Source organism: Molossus molossus, unplaced genomic scaffold, assembly GCF_014108415.1.
Source record: "Molossus molossus isolate mMolMol1 unplaced genomic scaffold, mMolMol1.p scaffold_m16_p_4, whole genome shotgun sequence".
NCBI lineage: Eukaryota > Metazoa > Chordata > Mammalia > Chiroptera > Molossidae > Molossus > Molossus molossus.
The window spans coordinates 68,426,245-68,443,822 of NW_023425377.1; the positions used below are offsets into that span (position 1 = coordinate 68,426,245).

At 48.2% G+C, this 17,578-nt stretch overlaps 2 protein-coding genes across 2 annotated transcripts; one reads left to right on the forward strand and one right to left on the reverse strand.

The window, feature by feature from the left end:
• The first annotated feature begins 88 nt into the window (after positions 1-88).
• On the forward strand, positions 89-17,262 carry CIB3 (calcium and integrin binding family member 3). The gene is made up of 6 exons (XM_036241648.1): positions 89-143; positions 11,829-11,863; positions 13,512-13,623; positions 14,596-14,743; positions 15,575-15,770; positions 17,152-17,262. Exons 2-6 carry the CDS (start codon positions 11,859-11,861, stop codon positions 17,171-17,173), a joined length of 483 nt encoding a protein of 160 aa, XP_036097541.1. The 5' UTR covers positions 89-143; positions 11,829-11,858; the 3' UTR covers positions 17,174-17,262.
• FAM32A (family with sequence similarity 32 member A) lies at positions 3,581-9,382 on the reverse strand. Its single transcript, XM_036241649.1, has 4 exons — positions 9,263-9,382; positions 8,996-9,137; positions 5,016-5,069; positions 3,581-4,703 (listed from the first exon to the last, which is right to left on the reverse strand). Exons 1-4 carry the CDS (start codon positions 9,334-9,336, stop codon positions 4,635-4,637), a joined length of 339 nt encoding a protein of 112 aa, XP_036097542.1. The 5' UTR covers positions 9,337-9,382; the 3' UTR covers positions 3,581-4,634.
• Positions 17,263-17,578: the final 316 nt, after the last annotated feature.

The following is a 17,578-nucleotide window of genomic DNA, read 5'->3' on the forward strand; positions in this document are numbered from 1 at the left end:
CGACCGTATTTCCCGCTCCCACGTAAAGCATCCCGGAAGTAAGCACTAGAGGGGCGGGGCCGGGAGGAGCCGACCGATACTGGGCACCCTCTAGCTGCAGACGAAGACTTGGCCGCTGGAAACTCCGTCCTGTGGGTTGTTAGGTGAGAAATCCCCCTGATGGATCCAGCTGGGGCCCAACCCTATGTAACTCCTATTCTGGTGGGGGAGTCTAGGAAACAAATAAATATGCAGTCACCAATTGTGATACACTTTAATGGAGAGGGGTAAGGTGGTGGATACTTGGAAAGAAAGCAAACTCTGAATGGCAGTCAAGCCGAATCAACAGTCACTACCGCCCTGGCCGGTTTGACTCAGCGGTTAGCACCTCGGCCTGCGGTCCAGAGACACCCGGGTCGGGTTCCCGCTTAGGGCGCGTACCTCGGTTGCAGTTTGTCCCTGGCCCTGGTTGGTCGTGCGGGTGGCAGCCACTCTATGTGTCCCTTTCACGTCGATGTCTCTCTCTCTCTCTCTCTCTCTCTCTCTCTCTCTCTCTCTCTCCCCTCCCCCCCTCCCTCCCCCCCACTCTATCTGAACAAAAAAAAAAAAAAAAAGGGAAAATGTCCTCAGGTGAGGATTAAAAAAAAAAAGGAGAGGCAGCCCTGGGTAGTGTGGCTTAATTGGTTGAGCATCATCTCATGAACCATGCAACAAGAGGTCACGAGTTTGATTCCCAGGTTGCAGGCTTGATCCTCAGTGGAGAGCATGCAGGAGGCAGCCTATTGATATTTCTCTTTCCCATTGATGTTCTCTCTCTCTCTCTCCCTGGCCAGTTTGCCTGGCCAGTTTGGCTCAGCGGTTGAGCGTCGACCTGCGGACCAGAGAGTCCTGAGTTTGGTTCCCACTAGGGGCACGTACCACACACACACACAAAAAGATTGTCTTTATTGTATGCTCTTACCACCTTTGTCAAATATTAATTGAGCATAATGTCTTGGGTCAATTTCTGAGTTCTCTGTTCTGTTCCATTGATCTATAGGTCTGTTCTTATGCCAGTACCAGGCTGTTCTAATTACAGTGGCTTTGAAGTTTAAACCTGATATCTGGTATTATGATCTCTCCTACTTTATTCTTCTTTTTCAAGCTTGCTGTGGCTATTCGGGGTCCTTTTTGGTTTCATATAAACTTTTGGAGTATTTGTTCTAGTTCTGTGAAATATGTTGTTGGTATTTTAAAGGGGATTGCATTGAATCTATAGATTGTACTGGGTAGTATGGACATTTTAATGATGTTAATTCTTCCCATCCATGAACAAGGTATGTGCTTCCACTTTTTTATATCTTCCTCTATTTCTTTTTTGAATGTCCTGTAGTTTTCTGCAAATAGGTCCTTTACTTCTTTGGTTAAGTTTATTACTAGGTATCTTAACTTTTTTGCCATGATGGTAAATGGGATTGTTTAGTTTCTCTTTCTGTGACTTCATCATTGGTGTATAAGAATGCCATCGATTTCTTGACGTTAATTTTGTATCCTGCTACTTTGCCAGATTCATTTAAGTCTAGTAGATTTTTGATGGAGTCTTTAGGGTTTTCTATGTATAATATCATGTCATCTGCAAATAATGACAGTTTCGCTTCCTCCTTTCCAATTTGGATCCCATTTATTTTTTCTTCATGTCTGATTGCTGTGGCTAAGACTTCCAGTACTATGTTAAATAAGAGTGGTGAAAGTAAGCATTCCTGTCTTGTTCCTCTTCTTGAAGGAAATGCTTTTAGTTTTTGCCCATTGAGTATGATGTTGGTTGTAGGTCTTTCATATATGGCCTTTATTATGTCGAGATATGATGCCTCTATTCCCACATTGCTGAGCTTATCAGTAGATGCTGAAAAAGCATTCGACAAAATGCCTCTCACTTTTTAAAAATCCTCACCCCAAGATGTTTTTATTGGTTTTTAGAGAGGAAATCGGTGTGAGAGAAAAATCGGTGTGAGAGAAACATCGATCAGTTGCCAACTCGACCTTGGGATCAAACCTGCAACCTAGGTATGGGCTTTGACCAGGAATCGAACCTACAACCTTTTGGTTATGGGTCCATGCTCCAACCAACTGAACTACCGGCCAGGGTGCCTGCCTCTCACTTTTGATCATTCCTTCTCCTCCTATCTCTGAAGTTTTGAAAGATGGCTTTTGCAATATATCCTCTGCTTAGAATAGAGATATAAGTGCAGGAAAATCCAGAGAACACTGGAATATTTGAGGACTGCTAAGTAAATCCTGGTCTGGAAGCATTCTTGCACAAAGCTGCCCAGAGAGGCTTTTTGACAATGTTCTTATAAGAAACCCTAGCTTCATACTTTACCAGTGTTAGAAAAACATGTCTTTTTTAAACTACAGAACTATATGTCACACTGAAAAACAAACACATACAAAAACAACTGAGGAAATGCCGAAAGTTATGCAAAAAGAAAAACCAGCCAGAGGTAACTTCTCTCATTATGGTACATTTCCTTTCAGGTTTGCTCTGGGAGTTTTAGATGTTTAAATACAGTATCACAGGGGCTGGGAGGAAAAACATCTTTTGAGGAAACAGACTCCCAAGTGCCAAGAGAACTCACAGTAAACACTCTTCACATAATTACTTGTAATCTTTTCTCCTTATGTGGAGGAATTTGAGTCACATCTGAATTTCATCCTTGGCATTTATATTTTAATGTATAAACCAGATTTAGCTTCTGCAACATCTCAGGAAAAAAACACCATTTATTGTGGTAAATCAGGGTTTCTCAAAATTTGCTGCCTATTAGGGTCATCTGGGGAGCTCCGAGGTACGTGCCTTTAATGGGACCCGAACCTGGAACTCTCTGGTCCGCAGGCTGACGCTCTAACTGTTGAGCCAAACCGCCCCAAACTGGTTTTTAATGTCTAACATTCAGCAGAATTTGAGAGCCATTATGAAAGACTGTGATGGCCACCAATGAACCATGTCTCCTGGTGTTCAGGCCTTTGAGTAGTTCCCTCCCAGACTGGATGATGTGACTTGTATTGGCCAATGAAATCGCTCATGTGCAGAGAAATCTCGAGGATAAGATACCACCTTGGACTTTCTGGCTCCAGGCAAATCAACACAGCTATGCGGTGGAACTAAACTATACCACATGGAACAGAACCACTGAGCACACCCAACCAACAGAATTGGGAGAGAGAAATCCTGTGGTGTTAAGCCACTCCATTTTGGAGCAGTTTGTTAGGCAGGGAGAATTGGAATGTTTATCTTCCACGTACTGACTTTTCACAGCACATCATGCTCAGACCCCAACCACTGGCTTGTGGATAAAAAAAGACCTACAGGTGCCTTTCTACCAGGTAATAGGGAAGGCTGCCCAAAGTAGCCAGTGGTAATGAAAGGATGTCACCTCTCTTATGTGGGTTGTGAGAACCACAGGTGAAAACACATCTTCAAACTGAGGGCAAGTAGTTGTTTTGCAGCACACATCCTTCATGTGCAATAAATCCCAAAGGGAGAGTTTCTAGTGATAAACACAGTATCTAGTGATAAACAGCCTGTAAGTGAAACACTCAGACTTATATTTAATAACTAGTTGGCTTTATTCTGTAGTTCACACATGACAGCCCCAAACCCATTTAGATTTTTCTCTTCTCAATTTGTTTTTTCAGATCTATGTCAACAGAGATTGTTTTTCCCAGTAGCATATACAGTCTGATCCTCATGTGCTGGGGACACACAGGCCCTCAAAGACCAAGGCTGTGCAGCACTGGAACCTGGGTCCTCCCCCTTAGACTGCACCCATGTTTCTCTGTGCTGGGGCTCTGCCCTGGTCCCATTACCCTGAGGTGTCCTTAGGCCAGGAATGCCAAACAGGTTCCATGTATGTGCCAACTCTGAATAAACACTGGAGGATGCCTGGAGCCCAGGGGTGAGGGCAGTGAGGCAGGCAGTGTCTGGGTTCCATTACAAAGAATGTGGTGCTTGACTGGCAATGTCTGCCTGGCAACACCCACTTGACATGCCTGGAATGGGGAGACTGGGCAAACAGGCTGCATGCCAGCCACCAGCTCAGCTCAGAAAGGAGAAAGGTGTTCATTCCATCCTTGTCTTGGGTGGTTATTCTCCCTGGCCAGATGGCTGAGACAGCTACAAAGCTGCAAGTGGCTCCCCCAAGCTCTGGATGGAATAGCATAGGCCCCAAGCTAGAGGGAGCTTGGAAGGGCAGCCCATGTAGGGCCCCATGGGGTCTGCATGTTGCAGCTTCTTCTCCTTTGGAGTCAGTTTCATCCAGGCAAAAATAGCTGGCTGGCTGTCAAAATGAGTTAGATGCAGCTTGGGTATAAAAACACTTCCACAGCACTTACACAGAAATAACCTTAATCTCTGGATAAACTCTCAATAATTTCCAGTCCAAACTAAAAAGGTTCATCTTCAGTGTGCTACTGAGAAACTGAAATAAAGTAAAAAGTTAATCTTACTTTAATCAAGTTCCAGAATGAGAGCACACTGCTTTGAAAAGCAAAGTTTCAGCAGAAGATGCAGGCTGTGTATAAAAGAATGTTTCTAGAAAATACCAAAGGCACCAAACATAACCCCAACTTGGCCTTTTGTTTCCCCTCGGTGCCACTCCATACTCTGGGCGGGGAGGCTATTTCGTCCAGCTGACTTTGGGAATGTCATAGTGCTCTGTGAGTGTATCCAGATGTCTGTTGAAGTCCTGGGGAAGCCAAAGAAAAAGCCCATGTCATCACAGCACCAAGCAGGGAATTAGGGACACATGGCACCATCCACCCCCACTTCTCCATATCCTGTCTCCCCTCAGTGAGCCCCCTCCTCTCAAACCATCCTACCAAGCCTTATAGCCACCTGAACCCCGGCCTCTCCCCTCAATGACCTCAGGGAGTTTGGGTAAACCCCCTCCCCACTGACACTCCAGTGACTCCTTTGCCTGGCTGGCTCCAAGCCTCTGGGCCCAGCTGGGACCTACCTCCACTGGCTCAGCCTCCCCCCACTGGACATGCTGACTTACCTCCACTCTTTGCTTGTGGGTTCTGGAGGCTTTTTTCAGGATCCTTTCCATTTGCTGAAGAGAGGAGAGAAATGCAGGTGAGTCAGGTGCTCTACATAGCCCAGGCCAGCACAGGATGGAAGATGGGAGCCCTGGCTGGCCTGGCTCTCAAACCTAAAACAACTGGGGATCTCAGGTCCCTCAATTCCACTCAGGCTGGTCCGACAGGAACACGTGGCTACAGTACACCCCACTAGAAATCCAGGTCAGCTGGCATTTGGCCTGTGTGGCAGGAAATGTACTAGCATTGACTTGGGTAGACTCTGCTGGAAGCTGTACAAGTGCTTCCTGCTTCCTTGGGCAACTGCCAGAATTCCCATTTAAAAAAAGTCCCAGATGGGGTTTGAGGAAGGATGAGAAATGAGGAAAGGGCCTGACACATAGTAGTAGGTGCTTGAGCGATGATATCCATCTTGATGCTCACTGTGCCAGGAGAGCTACAAGATCCAGATCACCTTCATGAGTGATTCTAGATTATGTATCCAGCACGACTATGACCTGCCCCACCACTCCCGATACCCAGTGGTACCTGGTAAGAGTTGAGAGTGGGATGCAGAGCCAGACAGACCTGGAGCTGCACCAGGTTCTATACTTACTAGCTAGGTGACTGTGGCCAACTCACTTTGGTCGCCCACCCCTCCCCCTATACATCCAGAAACTGCGCTGCCTGGTATTCATGGCTTTGTGCAGCTGTCTGACTGCACTGATTCTGGACTGGTCCCATGACTCACTTTACTTAAAAGAATGTAGTGTCAGTACTAGTCAGAAGCCATAAGAAGACCCAGCATGTTTTGCTTTGTACCCTTGGAAGCCAGCTATCCTGCAAGAAGTCTGATGACTTCACTAGAAAGAAAGGACATGTCATATGAAATGACATGGGGGGGTTGGAGTAGAAGCCAAGGAAAGGGCACAGAAGCAATGGGCATGTGATGGCAAAGCCAACTTGGATGTTCCAGCCCAGCTGGGCCTCCAGCCTCAACTGCCATCTGACTGCAACAAACTCTAAGCAAGGTCAGCAGAACCACAGCTAAGCCCAGTCTACCCAGACCCATGAGATAATACTGTCAGCTGCCATCTGGCTGTTGCTCCCTCTCCCTCTTCTTCTCCTTTGCTGCTTCATCTCCCTCTGCCTCAAGACAGTTCCAAATCGCTGACCCTCCCTCTGAAGTGTGTGCCCTGTCCATCCCTGCCTTTCTTCTTGCAGCTGTGAGCCCACATGCGGCCTGTGTCTCCTCACTGAGGCCAGACTGACTTTAGCAGCTGTCACCAATCCCAGGCCCTTGGCAAGGTTCTGCCTCCTCTCTCCTGACTCCATGCACCAAGTTTACAGGGTGTCTTGGGTGCTGTCATCATCTCTACTTCACACACAGAGAAAATAAGAACTGCCCTGGCCAGTTTGGCTCAGCAGTAGAGCATTGGCCCGTGGACCAATGAATTCTGGGTTCGATTCCGGCCAAGGGCATGTACTTTGGTTGTGGTTCATCCCCGGACCTGGTCGGGTCAGGCGGGAGGCAACCAGTTGATGTGTCCCTCTCCCTGTCTCCCCCTCTCTCTATCTGAAGATAAATAGAAAAATATCCTCGGGCGAGAATTAAAAAGAAAAGAAAATAAGAACCAGAGTGCACAGCTGGTAATGAACCTGGAGATACCAAGCCCTGACCCGTTCCAACATGCGGGGGCCCACCTCAAGGGCCTGACACTCGGGAGCTATCCAGCCTTCATGCTCCCTGCACTCCTCAAACACCTTCCATGAGGGAGTCTGCATTGCCCAACTGTACCTAGCTTTGCCCATACCTCCCCCTTGTGTCTCATCCACCTCACCTCTCTCTCCTGGGTCACCTCACCTTTCTCCTGGGTCAAAAAACAAAACAAAACACGGCTACAGTAGTTCCCGTTTTAAATGCCAACAACAAAAATTTCCTCTTGACCTTCCACCACCTTCAGTTACAGGCCCATTTTTCTATTCCCCTTGACAGTAAATCTCCCAAGAGCCATTTCTATTCCTTGTCTCCATCTCTGCCTTTCCCCACCTTCTCTTGGATCGATTCTAATCTACCTTTCTTTTTACATTTATTTTTAATTATAGTTAACATACAATATCATGTTTAATCAGTCTTTCTTCCTCCTCATTCCAAATGTGAACTAAGGGCTCTCCATGCGCACCTCATGAGACCTCTTGGCAGCATATGACTTAGTTGATCACTCACTTCCTCCTCCTCAAAACACTTTCCCACTCAGCTCCAAAACACACTCTCACCTGTTATTCCTCCTTCCCATGCTCCTTTGCTATTTCTTCTCTGCCACCCTCTAATCTCCAGATGTCAGACCTCAGACCTCTTCTGTCACTGTCCCTCCTCAGAGGAGTTCATCCAATCCCACAGCAATTTCAAATGTTTATCTGGGGCCCAGACCTCTCCATCAAACTGCAGATTCAGATGGCAAACTGTCCACGAGAATTCTCCACTTGAATTTCTAACAGGCACCTCAAATCTGACTTTCCTAAAATCCGAGATCTTGATACCTTCCTTTAGAAATGTGCCTTACCAGCAGTCCTTCCTATCTTAGTAACCGGTGCATTCATTCACCCAGCTTCTCCTGCTAAAAAATCTTGGTCATCCTTGATTCTTTTTCCTGGCCCACACCCAATCTATCCCAAACCCAACACCTTCCATAGCTTCCACTATTACTGCCTGACCTTGTAGGTTGCATTAGCCTCTTCCCTACCCCACCCCTGATTCAGTAATAACAGTTCAGCCCTGCTCCTGACTATAACCTTAGGGAAGGGACTTAAGTACATTCACTTGTTAAATCCTCACCACAAAACAGTGAGGTAGGGACTTCAGCTCCACTTTACAGATGAAGAAACTGAGGCATGGAAGGTTAGCCCACTTGCCCAGAGTTACACCACCAACAAACGGTAGAGACAGAGTAGAACCCAGGTCTATTTTGCCAAAGTCAGTGCATCTCGCCCCCCCCCCCCCTTTTTTTTGATGACTGAATTAGGTGTAGGAGCAATGAGTAAACTTTCCCCTAATATCACCCAGACCAGCATTAGTTTCTCAGCCTGGACACCGTTGACATTTTGGATTAGATCATTCTTTCCTGTAGGATGCGCTGTCTCAAGCACTGTAGGATACACAGCAGCATCCCTGGCCTCCACCCCACTAGATGCCAGGAGCACCCAGCCTGAGTTATATGACAAACAAAAATGTCTCCAAACATTGCCAAATGACTTCTTGGGAATGTAAGTAGGGGGACAAAATGGCCCTCAGTTGAGAACCACTAAAATAGACCTATTACTCCCTCCCCCCGCCCAGTGTAAGGGCCAAGCTTATCTATCTAAGGCTGATTCCTCCTGTCCCCAACTGCCCACATTTATTAAGTGTTTAACATTAAAATAAACACCTTAACAGAGCCTTAAAAAAACATAATTGAATCTGCCAACAAGTCATGGAAACAGACTTTATGGTGACTTGGAGTACAGCCATTTAATATCAAGAACTAACATCAACTGAGCGTTGACCTTATACCAGACCTAGTAACAAATGCTATACTTGCATTTTAAAAGTCTAATTCCTCTTTTTAAAAAATTACTATCCTGACCCCTACAGATGAGAAAAATGAGGCAGGGGGAGAAGATGAGTTACTTGCCCCCTGTCACGGGGCAAATGAGGGACAGCACTGGAATCCAAACCCGGGTCTCCAGCTCTAGCTCTTCCATCTGCCGTCCACCGGGGCCTGAGGGGCTTCCTGTCCTCAGAGCTCCCCAAGTAGTGGGTTGTTCTTCTCACAAAGCATCCCCTCCCCGGAATTAAGGTCCTCTCTGCTCGCCCTCCTCCAAGCGTCCTGGGGCTGTCTGGGTTTCTGGTCTCCTGGCCCTTCCTAAGCACCCACTCCGAGAAACCCGGGCCCACGGAGCGGGGCATCCCCAGCCTACTCACCCGCTTCTCCTGCATCTTCTCGAAGGCCGCCTGGGCCGGGGTCCGCTTGTCCAGGCCGCGCCTCTTCTCCTCCTCGTTCTTTTTGCTCGTTCCCATGGCTTCCAGGAGTTTTGCCTTGTCTTTGTCCTTCTTCTTCTTCTTCCTGGGAAGGGAGTCCGGATTGGGGATGGAAGCGGGGTAAGGTCGGGTAAAAGAGCAAGAGCCCAGGGTCTCAGAAAGTGGCTTAAGGGGGCAAAAGATGGGTTCCCGCCGGCTCTTGGGACTCACCTCTTGGTCACGCCGAGCTCTGCGACGCCTTTCAGCTTCAAGGGCCCCTTCTGGACCTGCTCGTAGGCCGCCATGGCGCCTGGCCGCAGTTCAGAAACAAACAGCCACACTTCCTGTTTGAGAACGCTGTGTGCGGCCCAACTTCCGCCTCACTCCGTCTTCATTGGCCGAGCTAAGCGGTGTTCATGCGCCTTCGGTATCTGACTCCGCCACACTTCCGGGTGACCGGCTAGTCCTGGAGAGTCAGGCTCTACCGCCTCCTTCTCATCTGGTCTCGACACACTTCCGGCTTTGGCACTCACTTCCGGTTTTTTTGCTCTTGGTTTCCCCACAAGTAAAGCTAACTTGACAAACCGCATTTCTTAAAAACCCAACGTCTTTTTTTAGTGTTCTGCGTGCATTTGGATGTCTTGTTTTATTTTCTTGCCATATTTTGAGGGTTCAATGGGTAATATGCATTTTAGTTTGTCCAAATTGTAGGGGAAGAAGGAGAGAGAGAAAAAGCAAGCATACCCAAATCTAGACGACTCTGGACAAAGGATGTCTCGGTGCTTGAATTTCCCAGTTCTGCCTGCGGGGGGCAGCAAGTGACTACCCAGTTCTCCAGCCAGAGGCTCACCCTTTGGCATTCCAGAATTGGATGTGTGCCCAAAGAGAAGGATGGGGGCTGCCAGTCTGTGCCAGTTTCCGTTTGGGGCTGTCCTTGACAGAATCAGCTCCTCAGAGAGGGACAGGAAACACTCAACTGGAGCTGGTCTCTGGCACTTCCAAGGTTGTGTGCCCTGGAGCAAGGGTCTTGACGTCTCTGTTCTTCCCTTTCCTAATAAAATGGGGACAATGATAACAACAGTTAATACTTTGTATGAATTTATATGAATCATCTCATTTACTCTTTTTTTTAAAAGAAACTTGTACTTTATTTTTATTTTGTTTTATCCTCATCCGAGGACACTTGCATTTATCTTCAGATAGAGCAGGAAGGAGAGAGGGAGGAAGAGAGAGAAAACCATCAATGTGAGAGAAACATGTCGACTGGCTGCCACCCACACAACCCCAACCGGGGCCAGGCGAACTGCAATCGAGGTAGGTGCCCTTAGCGGAAACCGAATCCGGGACTCTCTGGTCCACAGGCCCACGCTCTAACCTCTGAGCCAAACTAGCCAGGGTTCATCTAATTTACTCTTACAGGCTCCCTATTACATAAACCATCCTGATTTTGTAGGTAGGGAAACTGAGGCACAATTGTGATCCAATCAAGGCTAAGTGTTCCATACTTGCTTTTGTCACCACACTATGAAACTGTCCATTGTAAATGTGTGTAAATACCTTTAAGACAGTATTTCTCAACCTTTTTTCTCATTATCACCCCCTAAAAACACTTTAACTTAATTTTAATTTAATGAGAGAAGTTAAATGCTGATGAATAAGATTTTGTCAGGGAGGGTGGAGCTTTGGAGGGCCACAAACTATTGAAACAACTAAGATTTTTGGGCCCCACCCTGAATGAATTTTTGTCCATTTGAGTTTATATTGCCCCATTTATAGCTTATATTCTAAGGGGAGAGGACATATGGGGTGTTTTCCATAAGACATCCATTATAGCTTTTTGTGTGAACATAAGTTTTCATTTCTCTGGCCTGCTCAAGAGTGCAAGTGCTGGATCACATGATAGTTGCATGTTTTTATTTATTTTATTTATTTATTGTTTTTGTGGTAAGAACACTTAACATGAGACCTATCCTCTTAAGAAAAATTTAAATGTACAATACATTAATGTTGTACAATGTTGTGCAGCAGATCTTAGAGCTTATTCACCTTGTTTACTGAAACTTATGCCTGTTGATGATTATTAGATCTTCAAAACAGCTCTATGTGGTAGGTACTAAAGTAATTTCCATCTTATAAAACAAGGCTCAGAGAGGTCAGGTGACTTGCCTGAAGCAGCACAGCTCATGGGTGGAGAATTGGTATTTGAGTTGGAGTGTGCTTGCAGCCTCTCCACCACCCTGCCTGTCTCTCAAAGGTATTCTTTCTTCATAGGCTCACCCGGTGATGGCAGATGTGGTCTGAGGCTCTGTGACCTCCCACAGCCCTTCTCCTTGCCCTGGTGGCCATGGACATATTCAGGCTGTTGTCCAAAGAGCTTGGCTGTAACTTGAGTCTCACCCAGGCTGGGGGTGATGGAGCGGGTGGGCGGGTGACAGCCAGGGCAGGGAGATTTTCCCAGACACTGATGTGTGGCAGCCTGGCAACCGCATGGCCCTGGGGAGACTGGGGGCTTCTGGAGCCTGTTCCTGGTGGTGGCCTTCACCATGGGCAACAAGCAAACAGTCTTCACTCATGAGCAGTTGGAAGCATATCAGGTAGGAGGGATGGGCAGGGTCCTTAGTGGGTTTGGCAACCTTGGATTCCTGGCCTGAGGAATGGGAACAGCATCCCTTGGTCCCGGGTGTGCAGTCAGCAAGGGTTCCTGTGTGCAGCATCAGCAGAGATGAGCATGGGGTGGTGGGGAGAGGAGGAGGCCCCCTGGGCAAGGTCTGGGCCAAGCCAGCATCTCTCTCCGCAGGACTGCACCTTCTTCACAAGGAAGGAGATCATGAGGTCAGTCTGGGGAGGAAGGGAGGAAGACCTGGAAACAACTTTCTATACATTGCTGGGGGATGTTTGCAGTTTGACAAGACTCAATGATTCACGGCAGAGTGCTCATTTTCAGTAGATGGAGCAGAGGTGGGGAGGTTGAGAAGTCGTATTTTGTCTTATTGTCATGCCTTTAATGTGACAAGCTTGAACTTTCTCCTGAGGGTGGCAGGGAGCCATGGAGAGTGTGTGAGCAGAGAAGAGACAAATCAGCATGTTAGAAAGTCCTCCCTGAGGCCAATGTGAAGAGGTTGGGACTGGAGGCTGGGAGTCCAGAGGCAGAGTCCACAGCCCTCTCTGGGCTATGGGGATGGCATCAAGGTGAGGGTATGGTGAGGCACCCTGAGGCAGCTGCAAGTCCCTGGCGTGAGTGAGACAGGCATAGATGGGTATCCGGCATCATCGCTCGGCCCATGGTGCCATTGTCCAGAGGCCCTGACCCAGGAACTTGGAGCTGTGAAACCTAAGCTGGCCAAGGTTTGGCTGCAGAGTGATTGAGGCCAAGGGTCCAATTGTGTGGGCATAGGACATCCATTATTGATGGGCACACCTTTCATGAGTGAGCCCCATTGTCTGGGTGAGGACAGTTGGCAGGGTCACCCTGGCCATGATGATCAAATTACTAATGGGGAAACTGAGGCTTGCACAGGGGAGGCTGACTCTGGCTTTTTAGATGGGTCAAGTCCCAAGGAATTTGAGGGCTGACACTTGGTCTGTCCCAAGCTTCTCACCTGTTAGACTGACTGACTGAGGCTCAGAGGGGAAGAGGGACTTGCTCAAGTCCATACAGAAACTCAAACTCAGGTTGTTCCCAGAGGGTACTCAAATAAGGAACTGGGTGGTCATGACTAAATTCTGGATACTCCCTCCTTAAGTTCCTAGTCAGCATATGGCCCAGGGGCTCCTGTCCCCTTCTGAGACAGTCTCTACAAGCTTGGGGACCTCTAACTCATCAAGGATGGTCTCTACAAGGCTGCCGCTCAGCATGCTCCAATGACGGTACGACATCCCCAGGTGAGGTCATCAGAGTGGAGAGCTGGCCTCCCAGACTAGGTAGTGTGTAGACATTTGGTGTTTTCCAAAATGCATTTTAGTCACTGTTTCAAAAAAATGAATAATAGCCTTTGTCTTTGCTCTGCCCCATTGAGGGAAGCCTGCTTCTCATAAGGGAGAGAAGGAAAGAATGAAGATGGGGATCTTTAGAGGCATAGTTTTGCCAATAACGTGATGATGTCCAGAGATTCATAGGTTGGCTCAGATTCTCAAAATGCTTATTGTAAAATGACCTCGCCTTAAGTACTCACTCGTCTGCCAACCCAATCTACCTGGTGAGCTTCTATTCATGCTTCAAAGCCCAGCACCAATGCCTCCTCCTTCAGAAAGTCCTTCCTCCTCCCTGGCCTGCTTTCCCCTGAGCTCTGGGGCCCTCTTGGCTGTGACCCCAGGGATAGAGAAGTGCCTGTGTGCCTGAAGACTGTGCCTAGGGCTGATGGCTCTTAGGACCCAGCATCTTTCAGTATGGAGTGAGCACCTGCGAGTGAGAGAGAATGGGTCAAGTCCACTCCCTCACATCATCTCCCAACCCTTCCCGGTGTTTCTATCCCTGTACCAGGCTCTTCTATCGCTATCAGGACCTGGCTCCCCAGCTTGTCCCCCTTGACTATACCAGCTACCCTGATGTGAAGGTGCCTTATGAGCTCATCAGCAGCATGCCCGAGCTGAAGGTATGCCGAGGCATTGGGGAGGGCAGGGGAAAATAGAGCATTGTTCCTTGCTGCATTCCTATGAGGTGAGTGCTGCAATTATTTCCATTTTATGGATGAGAAAATTGAAGTTCAGAGAGGTTAAGACACTTGTTCATGGCTACACAGCCAGGACGTGACAGAGACAGGATTCAAATCCTGGCTTGTTGGGAGGATGAGATAGGATAAAGCAGGCAAGGGCTTAACACAAGGCTTGTTGCATGGCAGGCACTTAGGGAATGTTAGTTCTTTTCATAGTAAGAGCAGCTAAATACAGGTTCCTCTTAGCTGGATATGCAACACATGGTTTGTGCCTCTGAAGGGGACTTGTGGAGTGAGTGACTGTGCACAGAGATGACTGGGACAAAAACCTTATTCAAAAGGGACAGAATGGATTAGATCACATGAGCAAAAAAATCCAGGCGCAGGACTAGCATCAGGTACAGCAGGAACCAGGGTCTCTGAGGATGGGCTTCGGAATCTCCTTCCAGCTCTCAGATCCTCCCAGGACGAGGCGTCAGTCTGAATCAGCCCTTCTTCTTGAGATAGTACAGGGAACCGCCCAGTGCCCAGGTTTCCTCCTGTCAGCTCTGTAACCAGCAGAAAGCAGATCCCGTCACCCCAATTTTTTAAAAAACATCCTAGGGCAGCCTCTGGTTGGCCACTTTGTCACATGCCTATCACAGAGCCAATCACAGTTGCCAGGTGAATGGAAATCTCTGATTGTCCTTACCAGGGCCACGTGGCTGCCTCTGTAGCTGGAAGTAGAGACACCACCACCCAGAGCATAGGAACAGAGTGTGGAAGTGCCTGAAGTCCTTTCTAGGGACCATGAGAGGGAGGGAGTCTTGGTGGGGGGTACTCGGGGGTTCCCAAGAAGGTGGATGCTGAGAATGAGACCATGTGGAGCCTGAGACCCTAGTCAGTGATGGCTGCCCTGCTTCCTGTCCCCAGGACAACCCGTTCCGTCAAAGGATTGCCCAGGTCTTCTCTGAGGATGGGGATGGCCACATGACCCTGGACAACTTCCTGGACATGTTTTCAGTGATGAGTGAAATGGCTCCCCGTGACCTCAAAGCCTACTATGCTTTTAAAATCTATGGTGCGTGCAGGGTCCAGGGTAGGGGCTGTGTGGTGGGGAGTAGAAACAAGCCCAGCTCCAGGATCAGGAGCTGCCCTTTGTCACAGTGTCTCCCCAAGTGCTTCAAGGCCCAGCTCTGTTTTGTCTTCCACTCACCCCATACCTCCTGACCTCATCTCCTTGCTCACTCTGTTCCAGACACACTGGTCTCACTCTTCCTCCAACACTCCAAACTCTATCTCCCAGCCTTTGCCTCTGCTGTATCCTCTTCCCAGAATACCTTTCTCCTGGCTCCTTCTTATCTTAAAGTCTTGGTCAAAAGTAGCCCCCACCCCTCCCTCAGTCATTCTCCACTCCCCATTTGATTTCTCTCCTAGCATGGAATAATGCTGCTTAATTTCTTGTCCATTGATCTATTTACTTCTTATTGATTTTTCTCTGAGGAGACCCAGGGCAGCAACAGTGTCTGTTTGGTTCACCGTCTGCCTCCTGTACCTGCCACATAGTGCTCAATAAATACTTGTTGAATGAATGAATTAAAAACAGAGTTCATGTTGCCTGGTACATAATAAGTGCTCAATAAATAAATGTTGAGTGAATGAATGAATGAAAAAGTTATCATGTTACCTGGCATATAGTAGGTACTCAATACATACTGTAGAATGTATGAACAAATGAACTTGTCCATGCCCAATTCAGAGCGAGACCCAGTTTTTCTCTGAGGGTCTTAGGTTCCCTCTGGTGCCTCAGTTTCCTCCTCTGTAACATGGAGACAAGATATGCCCATGCCGGCCCAGCCTGCTTGCCACTTGCTGTCTGCCACCCCATGTTCCCATCCATACTACTTCACAGACTTTAACAACGATGACTACATCTGTATGTGGGACCTGGAGCAGACGGTGACCAAGCTGACACGAGGGGAGCTGAGCTCTGAAGAGGTGACCCTGGTGTGCGAGAAGGTGCTGGATGAGGCCGATGGAGACCATGATGGGCGGCTGTCCCTGGAAGACTTCCAGAACATGATCCTGCGGGCACCCGACTTCCTCAGGTGACACTCTTTTCAGTGCACACAGTCATTTCCACGTGTGAGGAAGGATCTGATGGGACTAGTTCATAGACTCCATTTGCAAAAGTTCCTTCATTCATTTGTTTGTGAACTTGGGGAACCTTCTCAGCCTCCCTGGGCTCAGTCCCTGCATCTTTAAAATAGGGATAATTAGGAACCTCACAGCTCTTTGGATGAACTTCAGCCTCACTTGCCTGAATATGTTGCAGTGGACACACTGTACAACTGTACTTGGTAGCCCTGGGGAGAATCAGAGCCCCCACTGGAGGGCGGATTGCAAAGGTTACATGAGTTAGTACAGGAGGTTGCCCACCACCTGTTTTTTGTACCAATGAGCTAAAAATAGTTTTTAAATTGCATTTTTAAATGTTTGAGGGGGAAAATATCAAAGAATAATAATACTCCATGACACTTGAAAGTGATATGAAATTGACTTTTAAAAAATTCTCACCAGAGGATATTTTTCCATTGCTTTTTAAGATAGAGTTGGGGGGGGGGGGGAGAAACATTGATGTGAGATGGACACATCAACTGGTTGCCTCCTGAACGACCCTAACCAGGACTGGGGATGGAACCACAACTGAGGTACATGCCCTAGACCAGAATCGAACCTACGACTCTTGGTCCTTGGGCCGACGCTCGAACCGCTGAGCCAAGCCGGCCAGGGCCTAAGTGATATGAAGTTGAAATTTGCAGGCTCATCAACAGTTTTACTGACACAGTCACACCCTTGGTGTACATATTGTCTAAGGCTGCTTTCGAGTTACAAGGCAGAGTTTAGTCGTTGTGTAAAGTTGGAAATATCAGCTATTTGGCCCTTTTTAGAAAAAAGTTGGCTGACCCCCAAGTCAGTACATGGAAAAAATTTAGAGCAGTGCCTGGCACACAGTAGGTGCTCAGGAACTGTGTGCTGTGGTTGCTGGTGTGGCTGCTGCCATCGGTGTCCTCACATGCCAGAGCATCTCCTTTCTCTGCCTTGGATAAGCACAGCTGGTCTCCTGGCGAGGAGACATGAATGACAGTGGGACAATGGAGCACCTTCTGTGTGTCCTGCTCCCAGCCCTCAATACAGCCCTATGAAGGAGGGACAGCTATGATCCCCACTTCACAGGGGAGTAAACTGAAGCCCGGAGAGGGGCAGCCACTCCCTCAGAGTCCTACAGCAAGTCTACATGTAAACTTTGATTCAGAGAAATGTGCTCCCAAACACTGGGGAAGCTCACAGCCTAGGGCTTCTTGAGGGGGTTCATCCCATGTGACTACTGGCCTGCCTAGGGGACTCCCTACGGGAGTGTTGGGGAGGAAGATGCGGGAGGGCTGCCTTCTGCCTGATGACACTGAGTCCTTTCCTCTTTGCACACAGCACCTTCCACATCCGCATCTGAGGACACCATGGAGGAGCCGGGCCGGAGCTTGATAGGGTGACCCCTCACCCCACTGTAGAATCTGGACTCTGGCAATAAACACATCACTGAGTCACACCTGCTGGGATGACACATGTCTACCTTAAACCTGGTGGATGGGAGAGAGGAGACCTGGGATCTCACCTCTGCTCTCCTTCGGTGACCCTAGACGTGGCTGCAGCCTCTCTGGGCTACCACTTCCCTGACTGTATAAAGAGTCTGACTCCTAGCCCTGGCCGGTTTGGCACAGAGATTAGAGTGTTGGCCTGCGGACCAGAGAGTCCCAGGTTTGGTTGTCACTAAGGGCGCGTTACATCGGTTTCAGGTTGTCCCTGGCCCCGGTTGGGGTCGTGTGGGTGGCGGCCAGTCAATGTGTCTCTCATGTTG

What these genes read in the sequence shown, in the direction of transcription:
- FAM32A (XM_036241649.1), bottom strand. Translation starts at nt 9,336, where the DNA reads ATGGCGGCCTACGAGCAGGTCCAGAAGGGGCCCTTGAAGCTGAAAGGC. An exon ending in GAGCTCGGCGTGACCAAGAG is followed by an intron (nt 9,138 to 9,262) that starts GTGAGTCCCAAG and finishes CTCCCTTCCCAG; the next exon opens with GAAGAAGAAGAAGAAGGACA. An exon ending in AGAAGATGCAGGAGAAGCGG is followed by an intron (nt 5,070 to 8,995) that starts GTGAGTAGGCTG and finishes TCCTCTCTTCAG; the next exon opens with CAAATGGAAAGGATCCTGAA.
- CIB3 (XM_036241648.1), top strand. An exon ending in GCAGCATGCCCGAGCTGAAG is followed by an intron (nt 13,624 to 14,595) that starts GTATGCCGAGGC and finishes TCCTGTCCCCAG; the next exon opens with GACAACCCGTTCCGTCAAAG. An exon ending in CTATGCTTTTAAAATCTATG is followed by an intron (nt 14,744 to 15,574) that starts GTGCGTGCAGGG and finishes ACTACTTCACAG; the next exon opens with ACTTTAACAACGATGACTAC.